Here is a 20,752-nt window from a genome sequence, read left to right on the forward strand (position 1 = left end):
TCTCTGTTCGCTTGACTAGTCCTTTCAGAGGTTTGTCTCTTGAATCATTCCTTGTTGGCAACACATGTTTGATTTCCTAATTCTCTATATTATACTTTTTTTCTATTTTAGGGAAAGTTTGTCTTACATTTATTATTCTCTTCTTTATACATTTTAGGGACTTGCATTGCTTTTTTTCCCCCTAACATCTTGGATGTTGATTTATTAATTTGGGGCCTTTCTTTCACAATATAACTATTTAAGGCTATACATTTTCCTTTATCATTTTATTTGTATCTTTAAAGTTGGTGTATATTCATTATTGTTCTGCTCAGTGTTTTCTAATTTCCATTATGCTTTCATTTAGAGGACTGTTTTTATTACTAAACAAATGGAATTTCTCATTATTTTATCATTGATTTCCAACAGCTGCATTTTTTATCAGAAAAAATGTGATTGGCTATGCAATATTTGTGATTTATTACTGAGACCTACATTAATAGCCTGGCACAGAGAGAGTTTCTATTAATGTTTTCTATGTGCAAGAAAATAATTCATATTACTTAATTTTTGAGTTCTGTGTTTATTAGAACAAGCATATTGATAGTGTTCTTTAAATATTTCAAATATTTCTTCATGTACTTGATCTTGCTTGATCAGTTAATTACTAAGCAGATATGTTAAATTTCCTACTATCATGAGGATCTCTTGTAGTTCTATTAATTTTGGCTTATATAGTTTGCATTCATGTTTTTACGTGACCACCATAGAACTGATTTTCCTAGTGAATTGACCCCTTGATCATTAGAAAGTGGCCTTTCAAAGTCTCTAAGTATTGCTTTTGGCTTTAAATTTTATTTTATCTGATATTAATGTAGTTATAGCAGTGTTCTTTTGGTTCCTTTTCCCTAACATCTGTTCTTTCTTTTTTTTTTGATTTTCCAACTTTGTGTGTGTTTATGTTTTTTATATGCTTACTGTAAATATCATATACCTAGATTTAAAAATAATCCAGCCCAGGGGCACCTGAGTAGCTCAGTCGGTTAAGCGTCCGGCTTCAGCTCAGGTCAGATCTCACGGTTCGTGGGTTCGAGCCCCGCGTCAGGCTCTATGCTGACAGCTAGCTCAGAGCCTGGAGCCTGCTTCAGATTCCACTCTCTCTTTCTGACCCTTCCCTGCTCACTCTGTCTCTCTCTGTCCCTCAAAAATAAATAGAAAACATAAAAAAATTAAAAAAGAATAATCCAGTCTGGCAATAATAATATATACTAATAACATATTAATAAGTTATATTTAGTTCGTTAATGACATTATATTTCTTCCTATTATCATAGTTTATGATTTATATGTATTTTCTTTTTACAGTTTATCTCTATTTCTTCTTCCTCACCTTCTTATGGATTGGTTAATTTTATTTTTCTAGACTTTTTTTCCATCTGGAAGTTACACTTGCCGTGGTTACTCTTCGTAGTTACCCTAAAATAGTGTCTCTCAAACCGTAAGTGGTGAAATCAATTCCCAGGGGCATTGATCAGGACTTTCAAAAAATTCTATAGAAGAGAATAGTAGTAGTAAATAGAGAACAATAAATGGAATAGTAAATGTATTATTAGGGAAAATCTTGTTTTCATCACAATGTTCTTTCTCCACATATGTTAGAACCGGACTTATATTACTGCCTCCTGAGTCCATTGATTTTATTTTCAATCATTCAAACAATCGCCAGATTGTATTTCCCTGTGGAGCCCTCTTGGAGCCTGAAGCAAGAGGACAAATGTATGCACTTTTCAAGATATCCTCTCATATGCGAAATATATATACTTTTAAAATATGCTCTCATATTGTGGACCAAGGGAAAACAGTTACTTAAAGTTCAACCATTGAAAAACACGACTGTATATAGAGCCCCACGCTGCCCAATCTGATGTCAGGCCAGCGACTACCCTCGCGAGCCCACTTTGGGGCTGGGGGGACTGGCTCCCGGATTAGAAAGGGCAGTTTCCAGGCACAGTGACACTGGGTGGCAAGTTGAACAAATAGCAATCTTTGTTCACAGTTTTTGTAGTTTGTTCATCATGGACTTTTTCCATTGTTTGGAATTTTAAAGATATTACATTAACAATACTATTTAAATTTTTAAAAATGTTTTATTTATTTTTGAAAGGGAGGGAGGGAAGGGGGAGAGAGAGAGAGAGAGAGAGAGAGAGAGAGAGAGAGAGCAAGCATGAGTTGGGGAGGGGCAGAGAGAAGGGGAGACAGTGTCCAAAACAGGCTCCAGGCTCCAAGCACAGAGCCAACCCTACAGAGGGGTCGAACTCATGGATCATGAGATCATGACCTGAGCTAAAGTCAGATGCTTAACTGACTGAGCCACCCAGGCACCCATATGTTAGCTGTCTTCTTTACCTTGGTTACTGGTTTTCCGGGCGCCCACGGCGGGCAAGTGAACCTTGCTCCAGCCCCGGCAGTAGGCCCTGGGACCCTGGGGCCCTCTCTCCGGCAGGACAGGTCCAGCCTTGCTTTTGGTCTCCTGGGCCAGGCGGAGACTCCAGTTTACTGGAGTTTGGGCATGTACCACCTGGCAAAGGGTAGATTTGGTGCCAGCTCACATGAAAGTCATCCACTTTTTTATTCGCCTTTCTGCATTTCTTACTTTCTTGGTAGCTCCACAGTGCAAAAAGATGTTTTTAATATTTTATTCTGCTGTCTTCATTATTTTCCACCTGGGGCTCATTCATTGTATTTATTCGGTTGTGCCCCCAGAAATGGAAGTCTCTGAAAGCTTCATTACCGTGAGCTATAAGATGAGCTGACCCCTGAGCTCAGCCAGATGACCAGCCACGCTGGCTTACCTAATTCCGCTGTGAGCCAGCAGGGCTCCCCGAGTCAGCTTCGCCAGAGCAGCGGGCAGAGGCTGTCCTGGTGCAGAAGTGATACACCGTAGAGAGAGGCTCCTTTCAAATGGCAAACTTATTAAGGTTGGATTTGTTTTTCAAAGCTAATTAATGCTTTTAGGTTGCCGGCACACTTCTAGGGGTTTTGTATATATTAGCTCACCTAATTCTCATGGTCCCTTTATGTGGTCGATACTCTGATTATCAGCTCCTTTTCACAGAGGAGGAAAACAGAATAAGGAGCTCACGGCCTCACATGGAGGGAAAGCGGAGAGCCAGGCTTTGAACACAACTAGCTTGTGTTCAACCAACGCCATGCTCTTAACCACAGTGCCATGCTGCCTTTTAATGTCACAGAGTGAAGAGTGGTTAGTGTTGGTTCTGACCAATGCTCAGCAAAGGACTTCCATATTGACCCAGTTTCCTGTCTCCTGTGGTGGCTCCTGTGGGTAGAGTATATGAAAGTTATAGTCCCCATGTTTTTAGCTAGTCAGGCACTAAATATATTAACTGATCTCTGTAAAGATATTTAACAGAGCAAAACTATCAAATATGTGGTTTTTATTTGAAACCTATTGATGTCTCTTGGAAGAGTGGGGAAAATCGTGATATTGATTATGTGTCTATGTTTTCTTAATTACTCCTTGCTGACTCAGTGGAGATGTTTATTATCAATAGTGCATATCAACTGCATTAATTCCCAAGTGTGACCCACTTCAGCTTGCAGACGCCATGAATGATACAGAAGAATCACTTCAGTTAGCTTTGAAATGGCTTTGATGGCTTGAGCAGGCTACATTCTGGAGTTTTATATTCTTTATGTTCTGTAGCTGAATCTGGTTCTAGGATCGTAGGTATCAAATGCAAACTTAGTGCACTTTGTTTTAACCATATATGAAGATGCTTGGCTTTCATTAAGAACCAATTGGATCATTTTTCTGGTTTCTTTTCAAACAAGAATTGACATACTGCTCAGGAATATAAAAGATTAAGAGCAGAAACTTGGACCAAGTTAAAGATGACTTTCACTAGAGCCTTTTTAAAATAGAAGCTGTATTTCCCATTACAGCATGTGAAATTTTACTGTTTTGGGAAATACATAATGAAAAATAAAAGAAATATTTTGACTTCTTTCTTATCCTTCTCCTTTATCCTTTATGATTAATTTAGTACTCTCTCAGGCAAGACACTTTTGTAAACAAATAATTTGTCAAAAAGAATCAAATGGTGACTTTAAATATATTTCTGGCCTCAGTTTAAAAGGAAATCAAATGCTTGAATAATGGAATTAATCGATGGTAGATCCGTCTATCAAAGTTTGGATTCCCTGAGAAGCAGACTCTGAGGTGGAGATTCCAACCCTGTGTAGGGGGGAAGGAAGCAGGGTTGGGCAGGGGAAGAAGCTGGGCTGTGACACAGTCTCAACAAACACCTCAGTCCATCCCACGGGCAGCAGGAGGTGAGCCTGCCCCGCTGACTCCGGTTGGGCAAAGTTGGGCCTGTAACCTCCATCAATCAACTGGACAAAGGCCATGCTGGGAAGTGGGGGGATACTGGCCAAGGCAACTGGGATTTGTTCTTGAAATTCCAGTCTTCCAGCCGGCCAGTGATTCTGCCATGGCCAGAGGGCAAAGACAAACATTTCAGGCCAAGGGACAGGAATTCAGGAGGAAGAAAGGTCTCAACTAGGAGAGAACACATTTCTGTCGAACGCAGTGCTTTGTGCTTTTGTGTCTCATTTGCCCCGGGAAGTGAGTCCAGTGTGCTGCCCCTGTTCTCTGCTGCCCACAGGTTTCTTTTTCCTCTTCCATCATGCAGAAAGCTTCCTGAGGGCAGGGCTTGGGCTTTGCTCACGTTCACATCCCTTGAACAGCGTAGCAATTCTTAGTCGGGGCTCAGTGAGCATTTGTGGAATTGAAGTAATTGTAGGCTTCCGCAGAAATAATGCAGCTCATTATTTGTTATTATAAATTCTCTATAATTTGCCTGTCAGCTTTTGACATGAATTGTCATCGAGAAAATAGAAGAGGTGGCTCTTAGTTGCCAAGAGTTGTTTGGATAGGATGAGGAAATAAATATTTACAGGGAAACACAAGAGCTTGTTTTAATACTATTTTAAGAACAGTCACTAACATTCCCTGAAGAGTCTGTTATGTGGCAGGTTCTACTCTGTGGTCGGTGTGTAGTCTGTTATTTAGTCCTGACAATGTCCTGGGGGGGAAGACCCTATTGTCAACCCCAGCGTACTGATGAGACACGAGGAGGCTTAGAAGATGCAAGAAAGCAGAGTTAAGAGTCCACCTTGGGCAATATGGCTGGAAACTTGCTCTTAATCACTCGGCTGCTAGGAAGCACAGACCCTGACCTTGCCTTTGTGCAGAACTGAAAAGTACTCAACTTTGTGTGTGTGGATCATAATGTGTTTAATGGTTCTCCATATAAATGTGTGTGTGTGTATGAAAGAGAGAGAGAGAGAGAGAGAGACAGAGAGAGAGAGAGAGAGTTGAGTGTATATCTAATCTGCAGCGTGTGTTCTTTTTGTATATATCCCATCAGTTTGCTCAGGCATAGTTAGTGCTTAGGAGGCAGGTCTCCTAGGCTGTCATGCTAAAGTACTTCTCTCCCTGCCTAAAACCACAGGTTTTCTAGTTAAATAAGTGGGTCTCCATCTGTGTACTACCTTATCAGCTTATCAGAAGCTGCCGCTCGGGAGGGGAGAGCCCCGTGCAGTTAGAGCACGTCGCTCCTGTTTTGCCCGAGTACTTCTGTGGGGGAAACTTCTGTTTGAAGGAAAGCTTCTCTAGCAAAAGAACAGTGAGACTTCCCTAATTTAGATCATCTTAGTTTACACATGAGGACTGATAAACTTCTTCCTCTGTTTATATAGACCAAAGTCCTGGGAAAACCCGACTAAAGTTATCATAGAGAGCAACAACACCAAAACCTAACTCTTCAGACTGTCTGGACGCAACTTGGATTTCAGGGCTATGTGACCGATGTGTGACCTTTGTCCAGAAATTCAATCTCTTCAGGGGCTGCTTCATCATGATTTAATAAAATGTCTTTATTGAGAAAATGAGCAATGACTTTGGCTAGTTTTGATTTCAAGAGAACCATATGGAAGTCTGATAAAAAAAAAAAAAAGAGGGCACCAGGTAACATTCCTTCCAGTTGCCTCTGTTCCTAATATTGTTTGTTTTGTGTTTACTTATTTTTGAAAGAGATAGAGAGACAGAGCACGAGCAGGGGAGGGGCAGAGTGAGAAGGAGACACAGAATCGGAAGCAGGCTCCAAGCTCCGAGCTGTCAGCACAGAGCCCGACGCAGGGCTCGAACCCACACACCACGAGATCATGACCTGAGCCAAAGTCAGACGTTTAACTGACCAAGCCACCCAAGCACCCCACCTAAATAAAGAATGAGGCTCCATCCTTTATTAGAATGGTCCTAATAAAGAATGAGGCTTCGTCTCAAATCTACAATAGTACTTTGCAGCCATTTCTTCAAAATAGTTCATAAATCATATTCATGTGATAGGGAAGAAAACTTTTTTATATAACCTATAAAGAGTTCTTATTAGAGTTTTACCTTAAACCTGGATGGAGGCTTTACTCTGAATTCTTTTACGAAATTTTGACCCGAAGGTGCTACAAATAAACGTCATGTCAACCTGTCCGTGGAGTCAGGACAAGCCAGAGTTTCAGAGTTCTGCCACTTTAAGTCATCTTGAAGACTTACTTAATTTTTATGGTCTGGATTCCATGTCCACTTGATGAATATAATAGCTCCTTCTAAGGCTAAGCAGTGTGTGAAGCGTCTGTGAACAAGACAGAGTTACCGCCTGGTTGTACCTTATTTCATGACCACAGTTAGATGGGTTTCCACCAAATGTGGAGGGGATATCTGAATGGTTTGATTAAAATACAGGCCCAGTAGCACATATGACAGTTACACTGGGGGAGGGGGGGAGGTGTGGGGTGGGTAAAGGGGAGCCTCAAATGGGTGGGCAGTTACTTTTCAAAAGAGCTGAACGAGAAGGAGACACTGGGGCCACACACAGTTGAAATGACCCGAGCCTAGTTTTTCGGCTGAGCTGTAGATTCAGTCAACAGCAGACAGAGGCTGAAAGGCAGTGTTGATCCAAAGGGAAGCTACTTCTCACGGCGGAATCTCCGTACACCTTGACCGAGTAGGAATCTACTTATCGGTTATTAATAGTTCTCTTCCATGACACGGGGTGGGCTTGTCAGGAGCCTGTGGAGTTCTAGACTTAGCACTGAAGTAGGTCCCTAGCAAACATACTCAATTCCACCCAATTCTCCGTTCCTGCCACCCACCCTCCACCGAGAGCACGGAGGGAAGCTTTTATCATGTTCCAGTTTGTACAAATCATTCTTAGTCATAGTGACGCAGTCATTTCTATGGAGATAGACTGGTCCAACAACAAAGCCTAATATTGCAGATGCACTAGGATATTGGGGGGAAGAAGAAATTCTTGTGTTAGCAAGGCAGTATCTTTATTCCCACAAATATTAGAATATTGAACTACATTTTGGTTTGCCTGGATGCCCCTAAAATCTTGAAAGTGTTGCAAAAGAACTTGGATTAATACTAAGAGTCAGGGAGCCTGGGTGACTCAGTCGGTTGTGGCTCCGACTTCGGCTCAGATCATGATCTCATGGTCTGTGAGTTTGAGCCCCATGTCAGGCTCTGTGCTGACAGCTCAGAGCCTGGAGCTTGCTTCGGATTCTGTGTCTCCCTCTCTCTCTGCTCCTCCCCCATTCACACTGTCTCTCTCTCTCTCAAGAATAAACATTAAAAAAAAGACTTAAAAAATAAAAGTATATTTATGAGCTTGAAGCATTATTTTTAATTGGGCCCCCCAAGATTGAGATGACACTTTTCCTGTTGGCAGATAATTATAAATTGATATTTTATATTGAAATATTTTCCATGCTGAACAGATGAACTAGTCTTACTCTCCCCCGTTTAAGTTTCACTTTTGATCTCCATGCGGCACCGTAAAAAGTCAGTCTACTGATGGAAATGACACTTTGTAAAACCAGGTGTGAACATTTTAAGTACAGTTTGTCTTAGATCTTTCCCTTGAAATAACAGCTTGTTCCCTAAGGTCGATACCTTGAACTGAACTATTCACAGAGAACGCTTTCTTGTGACGCACGCCTGATGGGGTATCAGCTTTTCTTCCGCATTACAGTGAACACAGTGCTCGTCCAAACAGGTAGCCGGTATCTCAAACATCCACAAAGGTGTGAAAGTATTTTTTTAGCCTTGGAAATCCTGAAGGCACAGTTTAAAAATACACATGCCTTTATTTTGCAAATGCCCGATCTGCTGATCGTTTCCTACTCTTCCCCGTAAGCGCTTCCATAACCACTCAGGAGGCTGGCTTGTGAAAGTGCCATGGAGAAAACGTGCTTGTCTTCCCCCCGACTGCCCTGGCACACAGAGGTGATTCCTGCCAAACTCAGCAGGACAAGGACCGTGTCACTCGACGGCCAATACCTGCCTCCTTGAGAAATATGATGGGTCCCACAGGGCCGAGGAAGGAGAGGGGGCAGGAGGTACCCACCCCCTCCTGGGGGGACTCTCCTTGTCCCACAGCTGCCCGCAGGTGCCAGCCTGAGCTCGTGTCCTCTCCTGAGCCCACCTGGCCAGGACACCGGCGTGGATCAGGACCCCCATGCTGCGTCTGCAGCCTCGGGTCTAAGCCATGTGTCCCTGTCTTGTGGATCAATGGGAACTCCCTTGTCCTAATGAAACTGATACTTAGTTCCCATTTGATGGCTGCCGTTCTCTTCGTTATCAGGCAGAATCCTGAAGAAGAGGGCTGAGTGGTGGGATTTGTTTTTTATTTCTCCTTTCAAGGAATACTAAAAGAACTTCTGAAACCATCCCTTTAAACTGCTATTCTTATGGTTAAAAAGCCAAAGCTAAAAAAGCAAAACCTGTCCATGTCCCATCTGAAGACCAGGGCATGCCCTTCTTCGAAGTCCCCCAATGTTTTCTAGGCGATTGTGAAGACCGTTTTGTTTGGCTAATTATCAGTCTGTCTCAGCACAAAAAGAAGAAAGACTAAAAGTCCTTTTAAATGCTTCTTTTATTTCATTGGTTGTACATTGGGTGAGTGAACTGAATATTACAACCAAAACATAGAGTTGATACAAATTAGACTCCTGTTTACACTGTAAGGTAATGAATGAGGGAATTCTTTAAGTGTTACAGAAAGATTTAGTAGAAATGTTACCAGTGGTATGGCTGAAAGAATATTTCGGTGAAGTGCTCTTATATCCTGAAAACCAAGAGTGAAATGTAGTTCCCATATAAGTGGCGAGTTCATCTCTTACTACAGTATTTGTTGAATTGCTATCTTCATGTCTTGGATATTGGTGATTTTATTTTTGTAATTAAACAAAGCATTTAAGATTATTCATCATAGTCAGACTTCTGAATATAAACAAACTTTTGGCAAATAATATTTATACAGAAAAATAGTTTTAGATCCTCTCAAATCCCAGAATTATTCTATAAAATTACATTATAAATAAATAAAAAGCAAAATCTGTTGTACATATATTTGTACATCTATGCATTTGCCTTCCCTCCTCCTTATTGTAAATGGCATATTTATGACTCTTTGCATATTATAATCACAATTCTGGAAAATGGATATCATAGTAAAAATACAGTCTTCTCTATTCATTTGGGGATACAGGTGATGTTTTTGATGCTCCATTATTAAAGGGCTGAAAATAGCTGTGTGCTAATAATTTTAAAAATCAAAATCATGAAACAAAAGAAAGAAAGACAATGTTACAACAATTAGTCTACAAAAATATTTCAGTGATTCCTGTAATTTACCTTTTAGTAATGCATACTATGTTTTCAATGACTTTAAGTGAAATAACAAAGAAAAAAGAAGAAATAAAAAAACAAAACAAGTTTGAATGTTTCAGGCAAGTTGTAGCATAACTACGTTGTTATAGTTGAGAAAATTACAAATATCGATATTACATAAAGATGAAACTACCAAAGAAATACAAGTTAGATACAATACTTTCCCACAAATTAAAACAAATGCAACGATACAAGCACTATGTAAGATTACACTTAGAATGTGATTTTCTTTTGATGGGGTTATCAAATCTACAATATAAAGATAGTCATTAGACTTTGACCAACATTAATTAAAATGGCGGAATTCTTTTTGCTCAAAGGAAAATGATATGGTTGGTGCATCCAGTTCTCAGAACAGGCGGTGATGCCAAAATTTAAAATATTTTACATTCAATCTCAAAAGTCAAAATACTTCAATCACTAATATGTTCACAAAGAAAATGGATGTTTTAAACAATTACACATAATATTCATTTATAACAGCGGTTTTGCTTTTTAAACAATAATTTAAAAACTATGTAGGTACTGTATAGGCTATGTGCAACATATAAAATGTGAAATATGAAATATTTGGTACGATAGTGCTTAAAATAAACTTTAAAACAAACTTTCTGAACAAAATTTAATTGTATCGCTATTACCTTGAAGATCAACCAAGTATTTAAAAAAGTAAACAACATTAAAATATGTTTCATCCATATATAGTATATATATGTATGTGTATATATAATATGTATGTACTTGTATTAAAGTTTTTTATACTTTTGAGACATAAAATATGCTTTAAGGTGAAAGAATTAAAAGAACTACTTTTTCCATGCTGTAGTCAGTTACAACCCTTTAATCCAACTTTTGAAATGCAAAACAGTAATGGATTTTTTAAAAAGTGAAACTATCTACTTTTTTGTTTACATAGTAATTTAGATTAAAGTCACAGTCAAATTTTCAGTGACTAAACTCAAACTTACTTAAATTAGAATATTATACAGATCTCCTCACTTACAGCTTGGTTGTCTGACTAAGTGTTTAGTTTAGAAGTTATTTTCTAACAGGCAACCGGATGGTGAGTTTGAAAAACTAATCCCTTCGATTAGACTGCGGTCATGGGCCTCTCGTTCTGGTCAAGCTGGATGAAGTCTGGCAAAATCTAGGCACTTCTACAAAGTCTCTCTTATAAAACAACTTTAAAAATATACTTGTAAAATAATACCTTCAAGACTTTGTTTGGTGGGGTATGAAACTCATACCGTGCAAAGTTTCTTTTTTCCATCTAGTTAATGTTATTCTAGAATCACATGATTCAAAGCGGCATCTCCAGGCAAACCAAATAACCACACTTTGATGTGTCCCCCGTACTTGTGCTTGAACTTCCATTCAAATTTTAGACCTGCGGGACAGGTGTCCGTTTTACTTCACTTCCCACCTTTGCTGCAGCATTCATGTTGTGAAGAAGCGAAACATACTCTTTGATCCCGTGGGTAAATGAAATGACAGTAATTGGCGTTAGAATCAAACCTGCCCTCGGAATAGATTTTTTTTTTTTAAACTAATGCTAATTGCTTATTGCTACCTTGGAAGTATTCTCAATCGAAATGAGTACATTGGTTGGACTTTCTGCCTCAGCTATAGTTATGGAGATAAGACAATATTCCTAGGACAGAAACTATGTTTAGAAACCCTTGAAAAGTAAACTTTATTCTTTATGTCTTTAAACGTCACAGCTGGTCTCAGGTAGTTAACTATCTTAGGTTGGAGTATACTAAGCATACCATATTTAATACTCATATGTGATATAGCAGCACTAGCTTCTTACAGTTGTGGTCTGTCCAGAAGAACTAAATCTTTATTTAGCATGCAGTTTGTGGCAACTCTATTGAGGAGGAAACAGGATAGTATGTACAGTAACAATGTTTAGTTATTCTCAATGCGGATTCTTGGCATTCCATTCCGTTTCTGCTGATTATTTCAGAATTATCTGTTAAAGAAAAAGACAAGCATGCTTTAGACATCCTGCTGGGAGGGAACATCACGAGTTTAAGTTTTTTACTCTTTGAAAATAGGAATTTTCTTCAATTCCTCATTGTGATATACTTTGATCTTTTGATGCAATGGGCATTTTGAACAATCCCACCCTCCATGCTGAAAAGTTTTATACTTAGGCGCTGCTGCTCTGTGGCCGCTGTAAACAGCAGTGAGGCAAATGCACAGAATCTTATTTTCTGTAAAACTCTGACAGCGCATATGTGGGCATGCAGTGTGTTTAGATCCTGATCTCCTTTTTAGTCTTTGCTTCATGCCTCTTTCTTGTATGTTCACATATTCACTCAATAAGTATTCACTAAGGTGATCAGGGAGTCTAATCATAGAATTCATTTGTACATGTAAAGTTGTGGGAAAGGTTTAAATATAAACATTCTTAAATATATAACAAATTAAGTATTATCTGTCTATTTACATGCATGTAAAATTCAGAGGTGTGTTCCCATCCAAAGTAATTTTGTTCCTAAGATATAATAACCAGTAGAGAACGTATGAATGTCCCAAATTAAAGAGAAAAAGGGACAATGTTCTAATAAAGCAGTTAAAGCATTCTTAATAAATCTAAAAGCAGATAACGCTAAACTATCAAATGCAAATCGGGGTCCTAGGAGTCTCATTTCCAAGTTCATTTCTGACTTTGTACTTTTGCAAAAGACAGGGAGTTTGTCCTGGGTGACCCAGTCCTCTAAAGGTCAAGGTTTTAAAAAGCCAAGCTTTAAACACGTTCTAACAAAACTATTTATTCTTTGTGCAATGCTTCAACCAAACTTTGTGCAATTAATGAAATATTTATTTATCAAACTGCTAAGACTCTTTGTTTAGGAAAAGCCAGTAAAAATTCTTTATGGCCAAGCTAATAATCCTGTACACTGGGATGCAAGTCCTGATTAAAGCCTTATTTCTACAAGCATGATTTCTTATCCTTTTATGTTAGAATTGACACGTGGACATTTTTCCTTTTAAGTGGGTGCTCCTGCGGTTTACATAAAACAGTTTCAGTATATACTCAATAGTACAAACTCAAATAATTCCTCCCATGAAGTAAACCATATCCTTTAATTTATTGGAACATACAGATGTGTATGGAATTGATAAAAATAGAGGAAAAACTCATTTATATGAAATATTTATGCTAAATGGAAACAAAACTTCTCAGATATGATCATTCTCTGTTTTTTTTAAAGTTCTAGGAATTTAACATTAATTGGGAAAACTAGCGTTCCTCGTGTTGTGTACTTATATTCTGATGTCCTTGCACAAATAAAAATGAGATGTAGGAATTTTATGTGTAAATACTGTCATAGTATCATTGAAGAACCCATTGAAAATTGCTACTACCAAATTCTTCAGCTGCTTGTATTATAACTTCACTCTTGGATTTAGATATTTGCTTATTAAGTAGAAATTACTCTATTTCATCCCTTAGCTCCAATGCTGTCTGTGAGGTTTCCAAATAAGAACGGGCCCCAGGAAACCAAGTCATGTCCTTTTTCTCTTTCTTATTTTACTTCAGCAAGTCTCTCTAAAATATTTATGGAAAACCTTTTTGCAATTTCTTAACTTGATATATAAATAGTATAGATTTTAGAATATATTTACATTCTTGTTTTTTATGTGGCACTAAATTGCCATATAGAATGATACTCTTCTCTGGCTGGAAAGGAAAGTATTCTCCAGAAAGCCACCAAAGGGGAAACTGGTATCACGGAAATTAGTTACAGCAATGCTTTGGATTTACGTTGGGCAAAGAGACACGTACAACCACTCAGGTTTAGTGGAATTGTAAATTAACCTTGAAGTTAACTGAGAACGTTAACTGACTCACCCAGCTTGTCGGGACCCTCTGCCTCACTTTACATAGGATTCGTCATAAGGATAAAGACAGAAACACAAATGGCCGATGCAACCACCGAACTGTCAGCAGTTACTGCCGTCTGGCCTCTACACTGGGAAACTCCGGCTGTGCCCTGGCTAACTTGTGGACTCTCAGATGTCGCACAAAAAAAATGAATTACTCTCCTAGCAGCTGCGAGCCTGAAGAGGTCCAAGAGATTTGATTTTAGGAGGTAAGAAAGCTTTGAGTGTCTCATTTTTTGGATGGTAGCATTTTTCTTGAAAATGTAAGTTGATTATTAGTTCTCCCTCCTACCTGAGAAATACAGCCTGTTGGTACAATTGGAATCAAGTGTCCTGTGGGGTGACATACAGTCTGGAGACACAGTCAGGAGTCCAGATGAGGAAGAGTTACCAACTGAATGCCTCTGATACAGCTACTGCCTATTTGCTGCTTCTGATGTTGTAAGACGTGGGACATGACAGGACTTTGGGCCCACGGAGGGGACAGAACAATTCCCAACTGGAGGGTACCCCTGGAGGGAAGGGAAGAGCTAAGTGTGTATGTGGGGGGTGGGCAGGGCGTGTGGAGGGAAGGGTGGAGGGAAGCCATTTTGAGGTCAAGAGGGCTCTTCTGTCTAGTTTTAAATATGGTTTTTCTTTAGTAGATTATGTCTTTAACTCCAGCAAAGAAACAAAATTTTAAAATACAGACGGATAAGTACGTTTTGTGTGCTTCCCTGCTGCCTCTCAGAGATTTTCTTTCATACCAATTCTATGTGGACCTATAAAATATGCTCTACACACAAAGACTTCTTCAATCTCCATTGTAATTTTAATGGCCAGCAGGATAAAAACCTTCCGTGGGTGTCTGAATATTTCAATATAGGTACAAAATGTGCATTCTTAAAAGAACAGGCTGACACGTGGCCCTGGAACATGGGCGATGACTCTGATATTAACAAGTCCTAATCCTGTGCCTGTCCACCTTAAAGAACAGTTAATTAGGTCACAGTTCACCAAAGTGACCTCGATAGTCTGGCCATCAGCGGCACCCTTCTTGTCCTGCACTTGCCCAAACGGAGACAGATCTCCAAAGTCCCTTCCTCGACCTCCAGCCACTGCAGCCTGTGTTTCCTTGGAAGGGACAATTGAAAATTCCCCTGGGTCTGCCAGAATATGTGCAACCCAGAGAGCTGGTCACCATGCTGGGGGCCCCAGAAATCTCCTCTCTGAAACATCATTGTCGTTTTGTTTTAATTTGAATAGATGCCTCCTTGATTTTCCTGGAGGCTCTGAGTGATTTTTACCGGCGTCCTAAGAGCTAGATCAGTATTGCCAGTCATATTTTTGCAGACATGGGAAAAGCAGCACAAATGGTTCTAGCCCATCTGCACAATGTACAAAGTGCTTGTGCAAGCCAGCATGAGTTAGAGTTGTTAGCGCATTCTGTCTGCTGGTATGGGAGTCTCCTCCAGGGAGTAATGACCGTCTGTGATGACCAGGGGAAACAGTGATTCCAAAGGGCATGTCTATACCTCTAATGGAGCCAGTGGAAATCAATGCTCAGAAGAAGCCCTGTGGGAGCCTGGGAACCAGGGAAAGGCAGGGCCATGAGCCAGGGTCTAGAGCCAACAGCGTGGAGCACCTTGCAGGAGGCAGGAGTGACTGTCTGCAGGAGCCACGTAGGGAGAAATTGCGGAGGGACCCTGGGGCTGCTTGGTCCTTGCCCTGGGGGGCCAACCACATCCTCCTCGGGACTCCTCCTGATGGACGATGGACGCTGCACAGAGGCCTGCTCACAGCGGTGGAAGCCCCTCCCCCCAGTCACAGGTCTACTGCTTTAGCCTCAGGGGACCCCGTAGAGTATGTGATGGGAAAGAAATCAAATACACTGAACAGGATGTACTTCTGTTCATCTCTCTGATAGACCAGTCTCAAATTTAAGTCTTTTCTCATAGAAGGAGAACCTTCTATGATGAAGAAAGGGCTAAAGTAAGATTTTAGCCAATCTTGTATGGTAAATCAAAAATCTGAACTTTTGAAAGTATTATTTTTGATTCCTTTTAACACTAAAGGAGAACACACAAAATGAAACTAGCTGATGCCCACAATATTGGCAATTCTTTTTTTTTTTAAACAGAGACACACTTGATCTCAAATTATGAGCTCATGCATAATTCTTTGGTAGACCCTCTGGTTCTAAGAAGAGTATCCGTGATGCAAAAAATATTTCATGGCTGCATGGAGTCTACTTTTTTTTTTTTTTTGAGTCTACTTATTCATTAGCATTTCCTTCAGGTGGTCAGAGTTAAGAGTCTTATGATTCTGCTTAATCCATATCCTTAAATTATTCCCATATGAATCCAGTATACAATTAGTCTAATGTATGTTTGCTGAAGACAAAGCTTGAATGGCCCCAAAGAATATCACATGGGTTGTTTTCCCATCAAATGTGTTATGAGAAGCCATTTAATAATCTCTGCATCCTCAGTGAAGTGCCTGTACCATTTGATTCATAGTGCAACAGTAGTCAAATTTATTAAAAAGAACACTGGGTCCCTGCATATTAAGTTTACTGACTGTGGGGCCCAGGCAGGAAATGCACATGAGTGAGTGGGTCAGGTAGGGAGTGTGGCAGACGGTAGGGCCTGTGCCTAGAAGGAAGGCAGGAGCAGCTAACCAATTGCTACCTGCAGAAACCTGGGCTCTACATGCTTGACCTTTCTTTTCCAAAAGAACCTGGAAATTCATCAACTACTTGACATTTTAGGAAACAACTCTGTGGGTCAAATATGTCTTTGGGCTGAACGCTGGTTTGTGCCTTACTTCCTGGGAGGAGATATCCATTAAGCCTGGATTGCTAGCTTCCTGAGCCAGGTAGCAGTCAGTGCTGTAGGCAACAACTGGGGAGTTAATCCTGCAACTTTCAGACATTTGACTTTCATCTGAAGGAATAGGGTATTTGACCAACAGGCACCCTCTAAGAAAAAAGTCCTGTCCCTCCCTTTACTGATTCACCAGATATGAAATACCCACATTGCCACTCTTCCAAGATGATGTTGGATTTTGGCTGGGCTATCCATATGCTCTTACTCTTGGCGGACTCTTGAAAAAGAGCTTGTTGGAGTAAGAAATGCACTTGGTTGAAAGAAAAATAGTCCATCCAGAGGCTGAAACACTGAACTTGAGTGCATCAGCATCATCAATTCAATTGCTGAACTAACTAGCCCTCGTGCAAGAGGGCGCCAACTAAGACAGATCAGTATAGGATTTCTCCAGGCTTCAGAGGCACCAAGTAGTAACACTTTCTGCCTCGTGGTGGATATCCAGGAACTGAACATATGAACACCCTAGGAAATGGTGAGCTTCCAGATGACTTCTAGAAATATTCACACTTTTTATATAAATATGTTCATTACAAAGATTCACGGGATGTCAGATGAATTATCTTTCAAAATGTTAGCTCAATATTAAAGTCAGTAAGACTTTACTGTTTGGCTTAATTGATAGGAAAAACATTTCAGTGAAAAGACCAACTGTTCCTACAGATCCAAACCCCAAAGTAATTAGAAGAGAGGAACAATGTTTTACTTAAATCCTCCTGCGAATAGCCATCCAATAGTGTCTTTATAGTGCTGAGTCTGAAGATGTGGATAAAATATGCCTTATAAAATCTTGGCATGGTTCTGCTGGACTCTGAAGGAATCTCAATGGATCTGAGTACCATTAGCGTGGGATCTCAAGTGTCCATTTCTGAGCAAGGCTGTTGCATTAACTGGGTCCACAGCAAAGTTTTTAAGAATGAGGCCATGTTTCATCTTTATGTCTCTAGTGTCTAGGATGGGACTGGGCATATAGGAGGCACATATTCACTGGTGGGTGTATGGAGCCCTGAGAAAGTATTTACCGAGGACACAAGACCACAAGGCTCCCATCAGCAGAAGGCCAGCAGGCCACCCACAAGTGAGATATAGTAATGGGGCAGGAAAAGAACCCTTTGTGCAATATATGTCTCTGCAGTCTTTCAGGGAAGCTCAGAATTAGGGAATATTCAAGAAAAATAAACCAGTCCCCTACTCCCTATTATATATAGATAAGGGAAAAATATTCCAGGTTGGGGAAGAATCACTCACAAAGAAGGAAACATGGAAAATGAACAAAAGAGCCGCTTGAAGAAAGCTTCTAGACTTGGTTGATTCCTTAGACAATCTTTTTCATGGCTACAAGGCCCTGTTTCCTTGGATGGCAATTTTTAAAAGTATATTTCACTATATTTTTAAACAGAACTTACTGTTAATTTAAAAAGTGAAAACCAAATGGCATTTCCAACAGCTATGGCCAAGCTAGGGAAGTTTGCTTGTTGTTCACCATCCTTGTAATTTTTTTCTTTGTTTATAGGTTTTTTTTCATTCTATTCTGTCATGCGTGTTTCTCTTTACCACTATCTACTGATATCCCTCCTTCCTTCAGTCTGTCCACTGTTTAATATTCCCTCCGTCTTTTCTCTAGTACTCCATACGTCTGTCATAACTGTCCGAAATTCCCTGATTTTGTCTGAGAGGCCAAACTTGTGAAGTATTTCGGTTGAAGCGAATTGTACAAAGGCGGAGGCCCGTGTGTCCATTTTTGCCTGGAAAATCATTCTGTACTTAATCACAGAATGGATTACTAAAGTCAAGAGCAAATGTCTTTGGTCTCAGTGAACATAACCTTATCAGAGTAATTCTAATGATATGGGTTAATAAGTGAACATTTGTAAGCACTCTGGCCTATTTCAAGATGATGTGTAAACTTGAACCACACAAACAATTCAAAGATAATTAGTGGTATATATATATATGAAAATGCACTTTGGAAAATAGTCCCAGTCATTATTTGGGAGAATATTGTTCTGAGAGAAGGCAGCATCTTTTGCCATATTTGACTTGTTTTCAAAATGGGTTTGCATGTATGTAGGAAGGGTAGGCCAATGTGCCGGTTAAGGAAGAAACTTCTCAAATATAACAATGAGTTTCTCTCTCAAAAGGAGCAACCCAAGGCAACCAGAATGCCCACAGTATTTAGCAGACCTTAAAGAGTAGTTTAGTCTGGATTATTGTTTTGTCCTCCTTCCTTAACAGAAAATTTACATTCAAAGTTCTAATTCTTTTGTTTTCAATGACATATCATTTTGTTGAGGACTCATTTCTAATATTTTTTATCCTATAATACTGAACAGAAAAATTCTTCAGATATACTTTATAATACATAAAAATTGATCATTTAAAAATATTAATAATTAAGGTTTTGCATGAAAGGCAATAACCCTGGCCTCACTAAAGGTTCCTGACCAGAGTCCACACCGACAATTTGTATTATCTGGATTTATCTGAATAAAATACATACACGGAAGTTCTTGATGTGAGTAAGACTACACTTCTCAAATGAGCCCACATGGAAAAATCCAGACTCTTATGAGTATGGGATGAGGCTCTGCCCATGATCCCTGTATCTACCCCACCCCCAGCCTCAACCAATCCAAGTCCCTTGATGGGATTCTGAGTATCATCTCTGTTGGTGTTACAGTGAGACAGGAATCTAGCCCACAGATCGCCTAAGAGTCCACACATCATCCAAGGATGCAATGACAGGGGAACATTCATGTGCATGGTATGCGGCCTATTCCATGCTGTTCGTACAGTGTTACCCTTGAGCAATGTCATGAGCTAAGTAAACTATGATAGGCCAACCTGGAGACCTTACCATTGAGTTCATCACTGTCTCTATAGGAAAATTATTTGAGCTTCAAACCAAGTGACAAAGGGAATTTTGAACAAACACTTTTAAAATTAGGGACTTTCTATATATTAAAGAAAGCTAAATTCCTCTACTATATCAAGAAATACTATATAAGATTTGGGCCACACTATCGGAGAAAATATTCTGGGGAGCCTGGGGAGCTCAGTGGTTAAGCATCTGACTCTTGATTTCAGCTCAGGTCATGATCTCACAGTTCGTGGTTTGAGCCCCACGTCAGGCCCTGTCTGCGCTGACAGTGCAGAGCCAGCTTGGGATCCTCTCTCTCTCTCTCGCTCGCTCTCTCTGCCCCTCTCCTGCTTGCACATGCACATGCTTTCTCTCAAAATAAGTAAATCTATAAAAAAGAAAATAGTCTAAAACATTATAGGAAAAAATTACAAAATATTTTTCTAAATATGATGTCTCATATTTAGAATATTTTCAGTGAGATGTATAGAAAGTGAGGCTACCTGCCTTTCTAGGCTGCCCACATCTGAGGCTATTTCAGTGAAGGTGACCTCTGGACATGAAAGTGGAATCCAAGAAAACTCTTTATACCTTTAAAAAACAGTTTACACAGCAATAGAAAAGAGATTTCCAGGGCGGTCATTCGTACCTGCTCTTTTCAATATGGGGTTTTGCTTTGTGTAATAAATTGAAGATTCGGGCCAAGAAAAAAATCACAGAAACACAAGATCCTGTTGGATTCAACGTAAAGTCCTCAATTCTACTCAATACCCTGCTTTTATCCACCTCCATTATGTTAGACTTAGAATCCTGAGCACATTTTGGCTGTAGTGTTCACTCTAACAGTGGAGCAGAATGTATAATCCAGCCTAAGAACTGGCTTTTAGGACACTTAAAGGCAAAAAAGTAACCAAATGCTACGATCCAGTAAAAGGAATGGTTAAGATGAGTGTTGTGTGCGGGTCATGAAGTCCGTCTTATGCTTGTCTTGCACGTTTCTGGAATTGGTGGGATGACTCTGCCATCTAACAAAATTTCCAGCAAATTAGTATTTTCTTTTCTCTTTTAGTTCTTTGCCTGTGTGTCTGCGTATGTGAGTCAGAGAGAGAGAGAGAGAGAGGTTGGTTAAGAAAACCACTTAATTGCATGTAAAATTATGGCACAAAGGAAAAATCAGAGTCCTGGAGTGGAATTTCACGAGGCTTGTGTGTGCCATCCACGAGCTTCGTGACCTTCTGAGCCTGACTCTCTCACTCTGCTTGCACCGCGTGGGTATCTCTGCAGGCTGGTGGATAGCTAAACCAGATTACCATCTGTCTTCCCTAATAACTCCCAAGAGGA

General features: G+C 39.9%; 1 protein-coding gene across 6 annotated transcripts in view; it reads right to left on the minus strand.

Moving 5' to 3' along the window:
• Nucleotides 1-11,292: 11,292 nt before the first annotated feature.
• MBNL2 (muscleblind like splicing regulator 2) overlaps nucleotides 11,293-20,752 on the minus strand; it is a 152,505-nt gene continuing 143,045 nt past the window's right edge. For 4 of the 6 annotated variants that reach the window (XM_029936522.1, XM_029936518.1, XM_029936517.1 and 1 more), the window contains one exon: nucleotides 11,662-11,765. In XM_029936522.1, the coding sequence (XP_029792382.1) occupies nucleotides 11,751-11,765 (15 nt within the window). In that variant the 3' untranslated portion in view covers nucleotides 11,662-11,750. Of the gene's footprint in view, nucleotides 11,766-20,752 lie in introns of all 6 variants that reach the window. The other 2 variants (XM_029936519.1, XM_029936516.1) reach the window with 1 other exon arrangement.

The sequence above is a fragment of the Suricata suricatta genome, chromosome 4 (genome assembly GCF_006229205.1).
Source record: "Suricata suricatta isolate VVHF042 chromosome 4, meerkat_22Aug2017_6uvM2_HiC, whole genome shotgun sequence".
NCBI lineage: Eukaryota > Metazoa > Chordata > Mammalia > Carnivora > Herpestidae > Suricata > Suricata suricatta.